We start from the raw sequence: 15121 nt of genomic DNA, 5'->3' as shown, positions 1-15121 counted from the left end.
GAAGGCTAACGGGACCTGCCCAATATAACGCAGGAGACAGAGAAAGCTCTCCACGTTTGCGAGGTACTTCATTGGATTTTCTTTTTGGGAGATATGTGAGAGCAAAATCAGAATATTGTCTTCGGTCGTGCGATTAGTTTTAGAATGTTTTATGCTAGCATCTGAATTTGTGGGTTTTTTATCGCAAACAATATCAGTGACGGTTTCCTGGTGATTAGCATTTTCCGTTACTTTTCTGTCACACTCAGTATCTGCTTTGACGCTTTCCGCTTGGATTTCTTCGACGCTGCTGTAACTATCTTCTGAACTAAAGTCGTCCTCGTGTATATTAAAACACGGAGTCCAATCAGGAGAATAATAAGACGTATTACTTAATGGACTAAGATGCTGACCACTCGTACTGGGAATGTCCTTGGAAAGAGAGAATGACTGCGACTCTGGACTATTAGCATAACTGTTGACCAGCAATTCATGTTCCATTTTTTCATTTTCTAAAACTGTATCATCGTCGTCATCAGCATCATCATCAATATCGATTTCATTTTCTGCTTCAAACGTATCAGATTCACTTTGGATGAAGAACCCTTTCATCTTCAAAATCTCTTCTATCCGGCCCAGGCTGCATCTCGTCCGCAACGACACGAACACATCGACTTTGCCATCATCTGTGTTTGCAGAATCCAACTCGGACACTTCCAAAAGGGAATTGTCATGAAAAGCTACAATCTCCGATGTGCACCTCTCCGAAGATTCAGAAGGCGTCGAGAAACTACTAACATTCGACATCACAGAGGAGACTGGCATGTTCACCATATTTGCCAAAGTCTCGACTCCAAGCTGATTTAAATGCTGAGTATTCGGGACTCTGAGGTTCAGGATAGCCGGTTCGTTGAGCAGATCCGTCTCCACACCTATCGAAAGACGATATCGCTTGGAAGAATTTGGAAAGAATTCAGTTTCAGGCTTTCTCTTTGGGATCCGTCTCGTCATTCTTGATATCCCAGATGGTTCTTCTAAGCCAGCAGAGTTGGTTGGACAGGGTTTTTGCACTTTGCCCATATGTAACGCGGTATCTTTTTTCATTGACGACGTCTCATTGTCCTTACAGCAAGAGTTATCGTGCCCCATAAGAGGTTGATTTTTATCTTTCTTGTCAACAGCATCAACATTTATATTTGTACCCAACTCTGAACTGTTGTTCAAAACTGTTCTGCAATTGCTCGAGTCATGCCCCTCATCAGTTTCGGAAATCAAATCTTGATTAAGCAAAGTAGCTGCATTTTTTTTATATACAATTCCCTCACAATCACCAGAGTTGTCCCCCTTGTCAATTAACTCCCCTTCTAGGTCCGCTCTCGAGTTAGACCTTTTGTCAACTTTCATATTACTGCTCAACTCATCGGCGGAACAGTCGTTCCAACTGTCGCTGCACTCGGCCTTCTGCAGAGCGGATTCTCTACGGTCGTCTTCCGAATTCATTACTGCCTCGATCAGAGACTCCACTAAAGGTTCCGTCTTTGGCATGGTAAAAGAAAAACCGGCACAGCGCTGGAGATGAACAAAGAGCACGGGCACGAGGCCATACTCAAGAAGCAAATCAAAGCTGCTGTCATCATACAGGAAGTTGACGAACGCACTAATGATGCGGTTATGCAGGGTGGCATAGTTCACGTCCTGTAGTGCGTCCAACAGGATCTTGAGGATGCCGGACTGCCTCAACTTAACTCGATTGAGAGCCTCATTAGAGAATAAGCAGAAGGCGTTCAGAATCTCTGTGTAGAGGCTGGATGGGATCTTCGACTCAAACTTAGATTGCATAGTTTGGATAACATTGGAACTGCCCATTAACGGACGCATGAAACTGTGCTTGCTGAGGTAGAGGAGGACGCAGAGAGCACTCTCGGAAGAAACAGAATCTTCGCTGGTCATTTCTACAAGCTTTGCAAGACATTCTCCACGAAGAACTTGCTGTGCAAATTCTGCAGAACAGCTGGAAAGAAAAGAAAAAAGAAATATATATATATATATTTATATATTATTGTTGAGGCGATAAATCTGATTTGGAATCAAGAATCGTAAAAAATCGGAACTCGCGGGTCGGGTGGAGGGGTAGCGAAATCCGTATTGGAATCGTAAAAAATTGTGATTATTTTCCGATGTCAAAAACGATTCTTTTAATTGTCTTTTTTAGTTGATTTTTGTTTAAAGCAAAATCTTCCACAATATTTATCGATTTTAAATAACAATATTTATTGATTTTAAATAACAATATTTATTGATTTTAAATAACAATATTTATTGATTTTAAATAACAATATTTATCGATTTTAAATAACAATATTTATCGATTTTAAATAACAATATTTATCGATTTTAAATAATATTTATCGATTTTAAATAACAATATTTATCGATTTTAAATAACAATATTTATCGATTTTAAATAACAATATTTATCGATTTTAAATAACAATATTTATCGATTTTAAATAACAATATTTATCGATTTTAAATAATATTTATCGATTTTAAATAACAATATTTATCGATTTTAAATAACAATATTTATCGATTTTAAATAACAATATTTATCGATTTTAAATAACAATATTTATCGATTTTAAATAACAATATTTATTGATTTTAAATAACAAGTAAAACTAAAATCTATAAACAATTTCTATAATAACGCGCTCTCATAAGAACGTGTTTTTCCGCTGTAAAAAAAAAAACAAAAAAAAACTACCCGATCAAATTAAATGAAATTTTTTTTCAGAGATCTTCAGTCCAAAACGGATACGTACAATATAACCTTTTTTCGATAATTTCATTTTTTGATGTCTCGATTAAACTGTACAAGTACCAAAATTTCAAAATAAGAAATAAAACAAGATGGTAGTAGAAAGTGTTACCGTTTTGTTTTATTTCTTATTTTGAATTGATTATCGAGACTTCAAAGATGTAAAGAGACATTGCACTCTTTTTTTTTTATCCTGTGTTTTTTATTTTTAAATAAAAAGTAAATATTTTAAATAACAAGTAAAACTAAAATCTATAAACAATTTCCATAATAACGCACTCTCATAAGAACGTGTTTTTTCCGCTGTAAAAAAAAAAAATACTCAATCAAATTAAATTAATTTTTTTTTCAGAGATCTTCAGTCCAAAACAGATGCGTACAATATAACCTTTTTTTGATATTTTAATTTTTTGATGTCTTGATTAAACCGTACAAGTACCAAAATTTGAAAATAAGAAATAAAACAAGATGGTAGTAAAAAATGTTACCGTAACATTTATGGGGTGAGTTGAGTTTCTACCATCGTTTTGTTTTATTTCTTATTTTGAATTGATTATCGAGACTTCAAAGATGTAAAGAGACATTGCACCCCTTTTTTTTTTATCCTGTGTTTTTTATTTTTAGAAAATATGTGCACATTTAACATGCGATTTTTACGGTAATCGAGAAAAAATAACTCTATGGTTAAATATTTAGAGATTTCTAAAGAATCAGAATCGGGAATTTAGTATGGAATCAGGAAAAATGTTGGAATCGTTCCATCACTAATATATGTAACACATGCTACATGGTAAGCAGCTGATGATCCCCGTTTTCTATTTACAAAATTTTAGTTAAGGTTTTCTCTTTTCATCCTTATGTAGTTAAATTATGTTTTAAAATTAAAGACTTTTTCGAAATCGGCTTATGCAAATGCTGAGTCTATTTCTATTTAACAACTTTGGCCTTTTTTTTTTTCTTTCTTCTCTCTCTCCTTTTTTTTCATACTTATATAAATGAATTCTCTTTTGTCATTATAAACTTTTTAGAAGTCGGATTATGTAGGGTTAGGGTTAGTCTGCAATAGGTTAAAGTTAATTAATTTTTTTCCTTCCGGGAATTTAAACTGCATTCTTTATTTTTATTTTTGCATTCAAAGCTTCTTTAGACTATATATATATATATATATATATATATATATATATATATATATATATATATATATTATTTTTTTATTATATATATATATATATATTTTTTTATTATATTATATTTTATTATATATATATTTTTTTTATTATATATATATATATATATATATATATATATATATATTTTTTTTTTTTACTATTATAATTAAATACCTACAGACACTAGTGTTTCATCCTTTCGGGAATCTTCAGTGCAGGGTGTCACGATTAACACCAGTCGAACGATTCGAACTCGGCAACACGAGACATCTGTGGCTCGATTAGCAAAGACCGTATCCATTCGGCTACCATTAACCGCATGAAATAACGTTGAATTTAAATATTTTAATTTTAAATGTTCATTATGTCAGTCAGACAGTGATCTAATCGTTATACGATGATCTATACATAAGAGCTAAATTGACCGACTTTAATTCAACTGAAAGTGCTCAACGATAAGAAACAAATTTCTTAAAAGGGCTGTCATAATTATTTTTTTACTATAATAATTAAATATATATATATATATTAGTTATGGAATGATTCCAATATTTTTCCTAGCTTGAGGTAGTTGCTCGTCTAGCGACACTGATAAGCTGCGAAACAGCGAAACAGTACTGTATGTGGATGACTATAACGCTCCCTATCTTGGGTTGAGCATATTGGGAAGTGATATACAAATACCATTAGTGTATTAAGTAATGCTCTTTATGTAAACAAATTGAGCTTAGGTATTTGGACAATGTCAAAACATTGTCAATTCACTGCCCGCATAGTAGCAGCCGAATAGCACAACGGTTAGAAGCTCCGACTGTCGTTTGAGTGGTCGGGTTTCTATCCTAGCTTGAAGTAGTTTCTTGTCTAGCCGCACTGATGAGCTGTGAAACAGCGAAACAGTGCTGTATGTGGATGACTATATATATATGTATATATATGTGTGTGTGTGTAATTAGTATTAGACATATATATATATATGTGTGTGTGTAAATAAATAATTAGTATTAGACATATAATTAAAATTACAAAATAATATTTGATCTTTGTATCAAAATCTATCAAGATAATAGAAAGTTCAATTACATAAGATAAAGCAGAAACACTAGAGGATGACCTCCAATCTGTAGTAGAATGGGGACAAAAATGGATGGTCACTTTCAATGCTGCCAAGACTAAACTAGTCTCATTCAATAATTACAAGAAACCTTCTCTACCACCTATAGCAATGGCCAACGACTCTTTATCTGAGAGTACGCCTTTCAAGCTCCTTGGCCTAATGTTCACAGGAAACATGAGTTGGAACAATTACATCGAGGTCATTTCCAGGGCTGCTGCAAGGAAGGTGGGCTCTCTCTACCATGCTAGAAACTACTAACACCCGAAAGTATCCAGTACCTCTATAAGGCCACCATTCGCCCATGTATGGAGTATTGTTGTCACATTTGGGCTGGTGCATTGGCTACTAGTCTCTTGCTCCTTGACAAGGTTTAAAAGCGAGTCGCAAATCTGATAGGCCCTGAACTGGCATCTAAGCTTCAGCCTCTGTCCCATCGACGAAACGTTGCATCCCTCTGCCTGTTCTACAGTTATTTTAATGGTGAATGCTCTGACGAACTCCAAGCACTTGTGCCCCCACGACGTTAACACCCTCGACAGACCCGACAGGCTGCAAAATCCACCCCCACACTGTAGAGATCCCTAGATGTAAAAGATCTTTCTACTCCAGTAGTTTCTTCCCCAGAACCGCTAGACTTTGGAATTCCATTCCAGGTCCCTGCTTCCCCAACTGTACTGACGTGCAGAAGTTCAAGTGCAACATGAACCAACATCTTGCTGCCCAAATCCCTACATAGTACCCCAGTAGTTGCTGCCCCTGTTAGTAGCCCCCTACACCAAAGTGGCAATGCGCCTTGTATGGGGTGAAAATGTAATAAAAAAAAAAACAAAAAAAAGAAAAACAAGAAAGATGAAAATAAAAATTGAATAAAGTGCAATATTTATTAATCTATAAAAAAATTTAACAAAGGCTTATAACACAGAAAAAAATGAAGAAATTATAATAAAGTTAATTTTTTATTGTCATTCCTTGGCAGAATTTTTGATAGATTAATAGATATAGTAATTTATTCAATTTTTATTTTCATTATCAATTTTTTTTATATATATATTTCTGTGGAAATATTTTCTTATAATATATACCAATCCTTATTTAATGGTTGGTTGGTTGTTTTACGGCATATCAACCTTTTTTCAGGTTATTTAATGCTGAATCTAGTTATTTTGAGGAACGATTTTTAATGGAGTATATTTTTTTTTTAAGTCAGATTCTATTTAACCCATAGTTGAGACCCTAACAGGTACTACCACTCCGGGTCAGAGTGGACCTGGGAGCAATGATAATTGAAGGGTGGCTCCACACTCCCCAAAGCCCACAACCTGGGGCCTCACCACTGGATATAGTTTAAGGTCATATCCAGGACCCTATATATCTATAAAAGTGAAAATGTGTGTGTGTGTGTGTGTGTGTGTGTGTGTGTGTGTGTGTGTGTGTGTATGTGTGTGTGTGTGTGTGTGTGTGTGTACGCACATCCCTATTAAATAACTCTGTCAATTTTTATTTAAATATATATTTGAAAATTTTCCGGAGGGGTGGGGTACAGAATTTTATAACGGCTAAATACAGACCAAAAAGCATAATGAATTTAAAAAATAAAAAATGAAAATAAAGGTTAGCTAACCAGGTTTCGTTCCTCACTTATCAGTGACCGATTTGCTAAGCAAATTTCTTTGTCTGTGCAACGGTGTTATTTTGCATCGAACCCGCTTGTTGTTTTTTTCAACTAGGCCTATGTTGCCGTCTATTTGCAAAGATGTTCTTCCCCCACCACCATAATAATACTATTATTTATTTATTTAAATGTAGTTGCAGTGCGCACTATGTTGGGCGAACATCGCAAAGATTAGATTTTCGTTTGAAACAGCATGTGCCTTCAAAGATTCGTTATGCAAATTTTTCACCGTCAGATGTTCTGAGTAATACGTATGGTTCTGCGATTTGCGACCATCTTATAGATAACCATGCGTGTGCCACGAATTTCAGTGCTGACATGTTTACGATCCTTAGTAAGTCGCACTCTCCCTATCATTTGAAAATTTTAGAGACTCTTTTTATTAAGTCATTGAGACCTTCTCTTTGCAAGCAAAAAGAACATTTTCTAGGACTTAATTTAGTCTCTATGTAATTTTTTTCCCACGTTTATTTGGGGGTTTTTTCCTACCCCCGCCATATTCATTACTTTTTGTTGTGGTTTGTTTTAAATCGTATTTTCATCGATTTAACTTTGATAAGTGAGGAACGAAGCCTGGTTAGCTAACCTTTATTTTCATTTTTTAATTTTTAAATATAATATGCTTTTTGGTCTGTATTTAGCCGTAATATATATATATATATTATATATATACTAGCATGGGTGTCCGGCGTTGCCCGGGTATTTGGAGATGTATGTTTAAACAAAAATAGTGGTCAATTTTTTTAAACTTTGACCCCTATTATGACCCCTTAAAATTTATAGTTTCGGGCTCAAATTACTTTATTAAGTTAGATCCAGGTTCAAGGAACCTATATCTAAAAAAGAAAATTTTCTAGGACTTAATTTAGTCTCTATATAATTTTTCCCCCGTTTATTTGTTTTTTTGTTTTGTTTTTTTTTTCCTACCCCCGCCATATTCATGACTTTTTTGTTTGTTTTAAATTGTATTTTCCTCGATTTAGCTTTGATAAGTGAGGAACGAAACCTGGTTAGCTAACCATTATTTTCATTTTTTATTTTTTTAAATTTATTATGCTTTTTGGTCTGTATTTAGCCGTTATTAAATATATATATATATATTTTTTTTTGCCTGTTAACTATTCTGCTACAAAACCGAAATGCCATGTTTGAGCATTTTAATAGATTCCAGCAAAACTGATCACCCCTAACCCTAACCCCCTCTCCCTTATTTTCCTGATGAAGATCATCAAGTCTGTTCCAAACTATCCCAGACTGGACACAAGAGAGAGGGTTAGGCTGGGTATGCAGGTGGTTGTGGGTAGTGGTGTGGTGCCTGCCCTACCAGAAAACGGATTCTCAGATGTGTGCAATTTTCTGAAAAAGAAAACGAAAGTATATTCAAGATGGCGAAAGAATATACTTTTGTTTTCTTTTTGAAAAAAGGAGGTTCTCTCCTGAAATTAACTAAAGTTCCATACCACTAACGGAGACACTAACAACTTGGTTGCAAATTAATTATATAACGAGATGAGGAATGATAGACGAATAAACAGTTAGACATTTCTCTACTCGAACATAGCCGTCTATTTGTTTGTTTTTCTTTTCTTTACTCTTGTGATTCCTGCCCTTTCCGCATTGCTTTTGGCTTTTAAAACTTCTATATATTCCTTTAACAGCAATGCTTCAAGCAAACTACCATTTACTTATATATATATTTGTCTTTACATAAACAGTAGTTTGTTGCTACACAGTCATGAGCATGTTTCAGTCTACCAGTATTTACCAACTAGAGACCTCATCAGGCAACAATCCTTATTTCCGAAAACGGAATTCAAAATGAAGAGTGAAAATTAATTCTCAGCAAAATTTTCACTCTTCATTTTGAATTCCGTTTTCGGAAATAAGGGTTGTTGCCTGATGAGGTCTCTAGTTGGTAAATACTGGTAGACTGAAACATGCTTATGACTGTGTAGCAACAAACTACTGCTTATGTAAAGATAAATGTAACTTGCTCTACTTCTGTATTGAGCACTCTCGTATGAACCTCGTTATATTTCACTGGTTAACCTACCTTTGGAAAATAGCAACCTCAAATTAATTATCTATATCTCTATAAAAGTGAACGTGTCTGTCTGTCTGTCTGTCTGTGTGTCTGTCTGTCTGTGTACATTTCCCTACGCAATAACTCTGTCAATTTTTAGTCTATAGACTCGAAATTTGAAATACCGGGTACTGAGATTTGGGAAAATCGATGTGACGGGTGTCAGCCAGAAATTTGGCTGTTAAGGGGTCAAATTTCAACGATTTGACCTTTAAGAACTCTACCAAACTCCTCCGACAATTTTGGGTCTAGACACTTGAAATTTTAGATATAGGTTCCTTGAACCTGGATCTAACTTAATTAAGTGATTTGAGCCCGAAACTATAAATTTTAAGGGGTCATAATAGGGGTCAAAGTTTTAAAAAATTAACCATTTATTTTGTTTTTTTGCTTTTTTTGCACAGCATACACCTCCAAAAACCCGAGCAACGCCGGGCACCCCTGCTAGTATATATATATATATATATATAATTATTTACCTACAGACACTAGTGCTTCATCCTTTTGGGAATCTTCAGTGCAGAGTGTCACGATTAACACCAGTCTTTAGATTCGAACCCGACAACACGATTAGCAAAGACCTTATCCATTCGGCTACCATCAAGCGTGAGAAAAAACATTTTATTTTTTTAAATATTATCAACGTCAGTCACAGTGATCTAATCGTTATACGATTATGCATAAGAGCGAAATTGACCGACTTTAATTCAACTGAAAGTGCTCAACGATAAGAAACGAGTTTCTTAAAGGGGCTGACATAATTATTTACTACAATAATTAAATACCTACAGACTGCTAAATGTTCTGGTTTTCGATTGTAGTGATGGGACGATTATAATATTTTTCCCCGATTCCGTACTAAATTCCAGATTCTCATAAAATGCCAATTCCTTAAAAATCTCTAAATATTTAATTATAAAGTTGTTATATTTTCCCAATTACTGCAAAATCTCATGTTAAATTTACCAAATACAAAAACACACTTGTAAGGGATCGTCTAGCTTTAATGGTAGATTAATAAATATTTATTTTATTATTACTACACATAGTGGAAGATTTTGTCTTAAACAGAATCTTATTATAAATTTTCCTAATGTGTGTGTGGGTGTGTGTGTGTGTGTGTGTGTGTGTGTGTGTGTGTGTGTGTGTGTGAGACGCGGTTTATCTCAGCCTACAGGCAACCCACCCAGGCAAGTAAGGTACCGAAATGAAGCTTATGACCCAGCAGATGTTTTAGTGATATTTATATCCATGTTTGGTGTATAGAAATGCAAAAAAAAATGAAAAAAAAATAACGATTTACTAAACTTCCTTAGTAAGTTCGATTTACTGTGTGTGTGTGTGTGTGAGTGTGTGTGCGTGTGCGTGTGTGTGTGTGTGTGTGTGTGACGCGGTTTATCTCAGCCTACAGGCAACCCACCCAGGCAAGTAAGGTATGTTTTAGTGAAATTTATATCCGTGTTTGGTGTATGGAAATGCAAAAAAAAAATAACGATTTACTAAACAACGTTTTATTTACTGGATATTTTTCCGATACAAGGCCTGAAGTTTGTCCAGCTGGGCAAACTTGGGTTCTTGTTAAATAAAAAAGATAAAGAAATCGTTTTTGACATTTGGAAAATATTTTAGATACCAATACCTCAAAAAAGTTCCGATTTTTCTGATTCCCGATTATAAGCAATGGTCGAGAGATTTTAGTTTAAAATCAATAAATATTTATTGTTTTACTGTGACTACCTAAATAAAATAGAAAAAATAAAAGAATCGTTTTTGGCATTGGAAAATAGGCACAAATTTTTTGATTCCGATTAACTGTCCCAATACTATTAGGTAATAAATTCCACAGCAGACTCTTAATTGAAATACTAGCGGGACCTGTGGAAATTCCACAGGGGACTCATTCATATGTAATATATTGACGTTGCCATTCTATAGATGTTCAGTGTAAATGGAGACGCTCTGATATTATTGTAGCTCTTTTGTTAAAACTGCAAAAGTATTTATCTAAGCTAGCAGGGATGCCCAGCATAGCCCGATCGTAAAATATGCTTAAATATGATATTTTAATTTATGCAGATTTTGTATATATTATTATGTTCTATCGATTTTTATATATTATAAAGTTATGATTTCAAAAATAAAAAAAATATATCAATATGACTTGGGTGGATTAGCTTGAATAGAAACAAAAACCAAAACTTATGAAAACAAAATTATATATATATATATATATATATATATATATATATATATATATATATATATATATATTATATATATATATATACACACACACACATATATATACACAAAAAATATAAATAAATATATACTAAAAATAAAAATAAATAAATAAATATATACAAAAAATAAAAAATAAATAAAACAATAAACATAAATAAATAAATAAATATATACTAAAACATAAAAATAAATATATACTAAAAAATAAAAATAAATAAATATATGCAAAAAATAAAAATAAATATATACAAAAAAATAAATATATACTAAAAAATAAAAATAAATAAATATATACTAAAACATACAAATAAATAAATATATACTAAAACATACAAATAAATAAATATATACTAAAACATAAAACATAAAAATAAATATATACTAAAACATAAAAATAAATAAATATATACTAAAACATAAAAATAAATAAATATATACTAAAACATAAAAATAAATAAATATATACTAAAACATAAAAATAAATAAATATATACTAAAACATAAAAATAAATATATACTAAAACATAAAAATAAATATATACTAAAACATAAAATAAATATATACTAAAACATAAAAATAAATATATACTAAAAAATAAAAATAAATATATACTAAAACATAAAATAAATAAATATATACTAAAACATAAAAATAAATATATACTAAAACATAAAAATAAATATATACTAAAACATAAAAATAAATATATACTAAAACATAAAATAAATAAATATATACTAAAACATAAAAATAAATATATACTAAAACATAAAAATAAATAGATACTAAAACATAAAAATAAATAAATATATACTAAAACATAAAAATAAATAAATATATACTAAAACATAAAAATAAATATATACTAAAACATAAAAATAAATATATACTAAAACATAAAATAAATAAATATATACTAAAACATAAAAATAAATATATACTAAAACATAAAAATAAATAAATATATACTAAAACATAAAAATAAATAAGTATATACAAAAAAATAAATATATACAAAAAATAAAAATAGATATACACTAAAAATAAAAATAAATAAGTATATACTAAAAATAAAAATAAATATATACGAAAAAATAAATAAATATATACAAAAAATAAAAATAAATAGATACATACAAAAAAATACAAATAAGTACATACAAGAAAATAAAAATAAATAAATATATAGTAAAAAATAAAAATAAATATATACGAAAAAATATATATATACAAATAAAATAAAAATAAATAGATACATACAAAAAAATACAAATAAGTACATACAAAAAAATAAAAATAAATAAATATATACTAAAAAATAAAAATAAATATATACGAAAAAATAAATAAATAAATATATACAAAAAATAAATATATACAAAAAAATAAAAATAAATAGATACATACAAAAAATACAAATAAATACATACAAAAAAATAAAAATAAATAAATATATACTAAAAAATAAAAATAAATATATACGAAAAAATAAATAAATAAATATATACAAAAAATATATATATACAAATAAAATAAATAAATATATACAAAAAAATAAAAATAAATATATACAAAACAATAAAAATAAATATATACTAAAAAATAAAAATAAATAATTATATAAAAAAAAAATAAATAAATATATACAAAAAATAAATATATACAAAAAAATAAAAATAAATAAATATATACAAAAACATAAAAATAAATATATACAAAAAAATAAAAATAAATAAATATATACAAAAAAATAAAAATAAATAAAAAAAATGAACAAGAATACTCACTTCTTCTTTCCCAATTCGGCCAGTGTTTTAACGGCAGCCCCCGTCACACTTTGCGTTCCGTATTTAGCGACTTTGACCAAAACGCTGATTCCGTTGCTTTCGATGATTGTCTTATGAAGTTGGCTGGAATTGGCAAAAAGTCTGCAAGCAAGAAAAGAATAAGATTATTATTAATATTATAACACCATCCTTCAAAAGAAAAAAAAAACTATGCTTCACCAGCGTTCACAGTTAGGTACGCTCATATATTTGCGTGCTTAGTTTTACATGCAAGTCAGTCAGTTTGGTTGGTTGGTTGGTTGGTTGGTTGGTTGTTTTTGTTTTACGGCATATCAATCCTTTTCAGGTTATTTAATGCCGAATCCAAAGATTTTGAAGAAAAAATTTTTTAATAGAATATATTTGTTGTTTTTAGTAGGTTTCTATTTAACCCATAGTTTCACGATAAACACCTGTCTAGCTGAAACCACTGTTTATAATTTTCCCCACTCTTTATCTGTGCCTAAATCAAAACGTACATTCCATGAACAAAACTTCTTTCTTAGAAGTGCACATCTGTGGAACTCTTCTCCATTTGCCTGTTTCCCACCTGACTACAACCTGGATGTGTTCAAGTCCAACATAAACAAATTCCTGATGAACCGCCCCCTTAAGTAATGACACTTTATTAAATCTCCAATACTAACGAATACCACAACACTATCACATTGATTACTGTACATGCAATAACCCTTATCCCGAGTGGCTTCTGGGCCTTGATAAGTGGTGAAAAAAAAAACACACCTCATAAAATTTAGGTAAAAATTAAGAGAAATCTGAATTTTCAGCTATATTTGAATTTTTTGTTGGTTTAAAAAATTCAATTTATAACATTATATAATTCTTAATGCTTCAATATTTTGAGTTATAAATTTATTATAGTTTTTTTACCAGAATATCTTGTCCTTTTCTTTTCCAGATTTAACAACTAGTCCTTTACTTTTCCATGTTTAAGCTTAACCATATTACTTTTCATGCTCGCATTTTTCTATTGTAACAACATTATATAATCAATTCTTAATGCTGCAAAAATATAATAAATTTATATATTAAAATATTGCAGCATTAAGAAGTTTTTAAAAATTCAATTTATAACATTATATAATCAATTCTTAATGCTGCAATATTTTAAGTTATAAATTTATTATATTTTTTTTACCAGAATATCTTGTCCGTTTCTTTTCCAGTTTTAACAACTAGTCCTTTACTTTTCTATGCTCGCATTTTTCTACTGTAATAATAATTATTTATTTTAATTAATTTTTAATTTAAATTAATTATGTCTATTAAATTAATTAATTGTTTTTATTTTATTTTAATAATTTATTTTAATTGGATATTTAAAAATATTTGATTTATTTTAATTGGAATTCATTATTGAGATGAGTATTATTTATTAATTTATTAATTCCCGACTTTTATCCTCATCTTTTCTTAGTTGTGTCACAACGTTTCGGCCAACTATTCCTCTGGCCTTCATCAGGTGTTAACCGCGACGGATAGGAACTCCGAATCTCCTGACTGCATTCACTGCAATTACTGTCTTCCGTAGATGTTATTGCCTGACCACGTTTTGGCCAAGTAAAAAAAAAAAAAAATAAAAATTTTTTTTTCTATTGTTTTAACAGCCTTTGTCAACCACTCGTTTAACCTTATATGGACATGGATTCATTGTGTGATGTGATTATCTTTTTTATGATTATACTATTAAGAACATAATATACAAGATGTGTGTGTGTGTGTGTGTATTTTGTGAGCGTGTGTGTGTGAGTCTATGTGTATGTGTATATATGTGTGTGTGAGTGAGTGTGTGTGAATATGAATGTGTGTTTATGTGAGTTAGTGAATGTGTGTAAGTGTGTGTGTGTATGCGAGTATGTGTGTGTGTGTATGCGAGTATGTGTGTGTGTATGCGAGTATGTGTTTGAGTGTGAGCGTGTGTGAATGTGTATATGAGTGTGTATGTGTGAGTGAGTGTATATGTATATGAGTGTGTGTAGCACCGAGTATATAACATATCTTTATTTAATTGGAATTCATTGAGATGAGTATTATTTATTAATTTTTGTTTATTGCCGACAATTATCCTCATCTTTTCTTAGTTGTTTAACGACGACGTTTCGACCAACTATTCCTCTGGCCTTCGTCAGGTGGTAACTGCGACGGATAGGAACTCTGAATCTCCTAACTGCATTCTCAGCAATCACTGCCT

General features: G+C 30.6%; 1 protein-coding gene and 1 long non-coding RNA gene across 3 annotated transcripts in view; one reads left to right on the top strand and one right to left on the bottom strand.

Annotated features, from left to right (window-relative positions):
• The window catches only part of LOC145270607 (uncharacterized), a 90126-nt gene that overhangs the window by 34846 nt on the left and 40159 nt on the right, over positions 1-15121 (bottom strand). For both annotated transcript variants that reach the window (XM_080126234.1, XM_080126235.1), the window contains 2 exons: positions 12871-13011; positions 1-1990 (listed from right to left, as the gene is read on the bottom strand). The exon at positions 1-1990 is cut by the window's left edge and continues 374 nt beyond it. In XM_080126234.1, coding sequence (XP_079982360.1) covers positions 1-1990; positions 12871-13011 — 2131 coding nt within the window. The remainder of the gene's footprint in view (positions 1991-12870; positions 13012-15121) is intronic.
• Positions 14380-15121, top strand: part of LOC145270611 (uncharacterized) — a 96823-nt gene continuing 96081 nt past the window's right edge. Inside the window, exon 1 of the long non-coding RNA XR_013865467.1 lies at positions 14380-14589. This is a non-coding gene — a long non-coding RNA (uncharacterized LOC145270611). The remainder of the gene's footprint in view (positions 14590-15121) is intronic.

Source organism: Euprymna scolopes, chromosome 46 (assembly GCF_053919585.1).
Source record: "Euprymna scolopes isolate OS-2025 chromosome 46, ASM5391958v1, whole genome shotgun sequence".
Classification (NCBI taxonomy): Eukaryota; Metazoa; Mollusca; class Cephalopoda; order Sepiida; family Sepiolidae; genus Euprymna; species Euprymna scolopes.
Note: the sequence above shows the minus strand (reverse complement) of the source record. Positions and strands in the feature narration are given on the sequence as shown.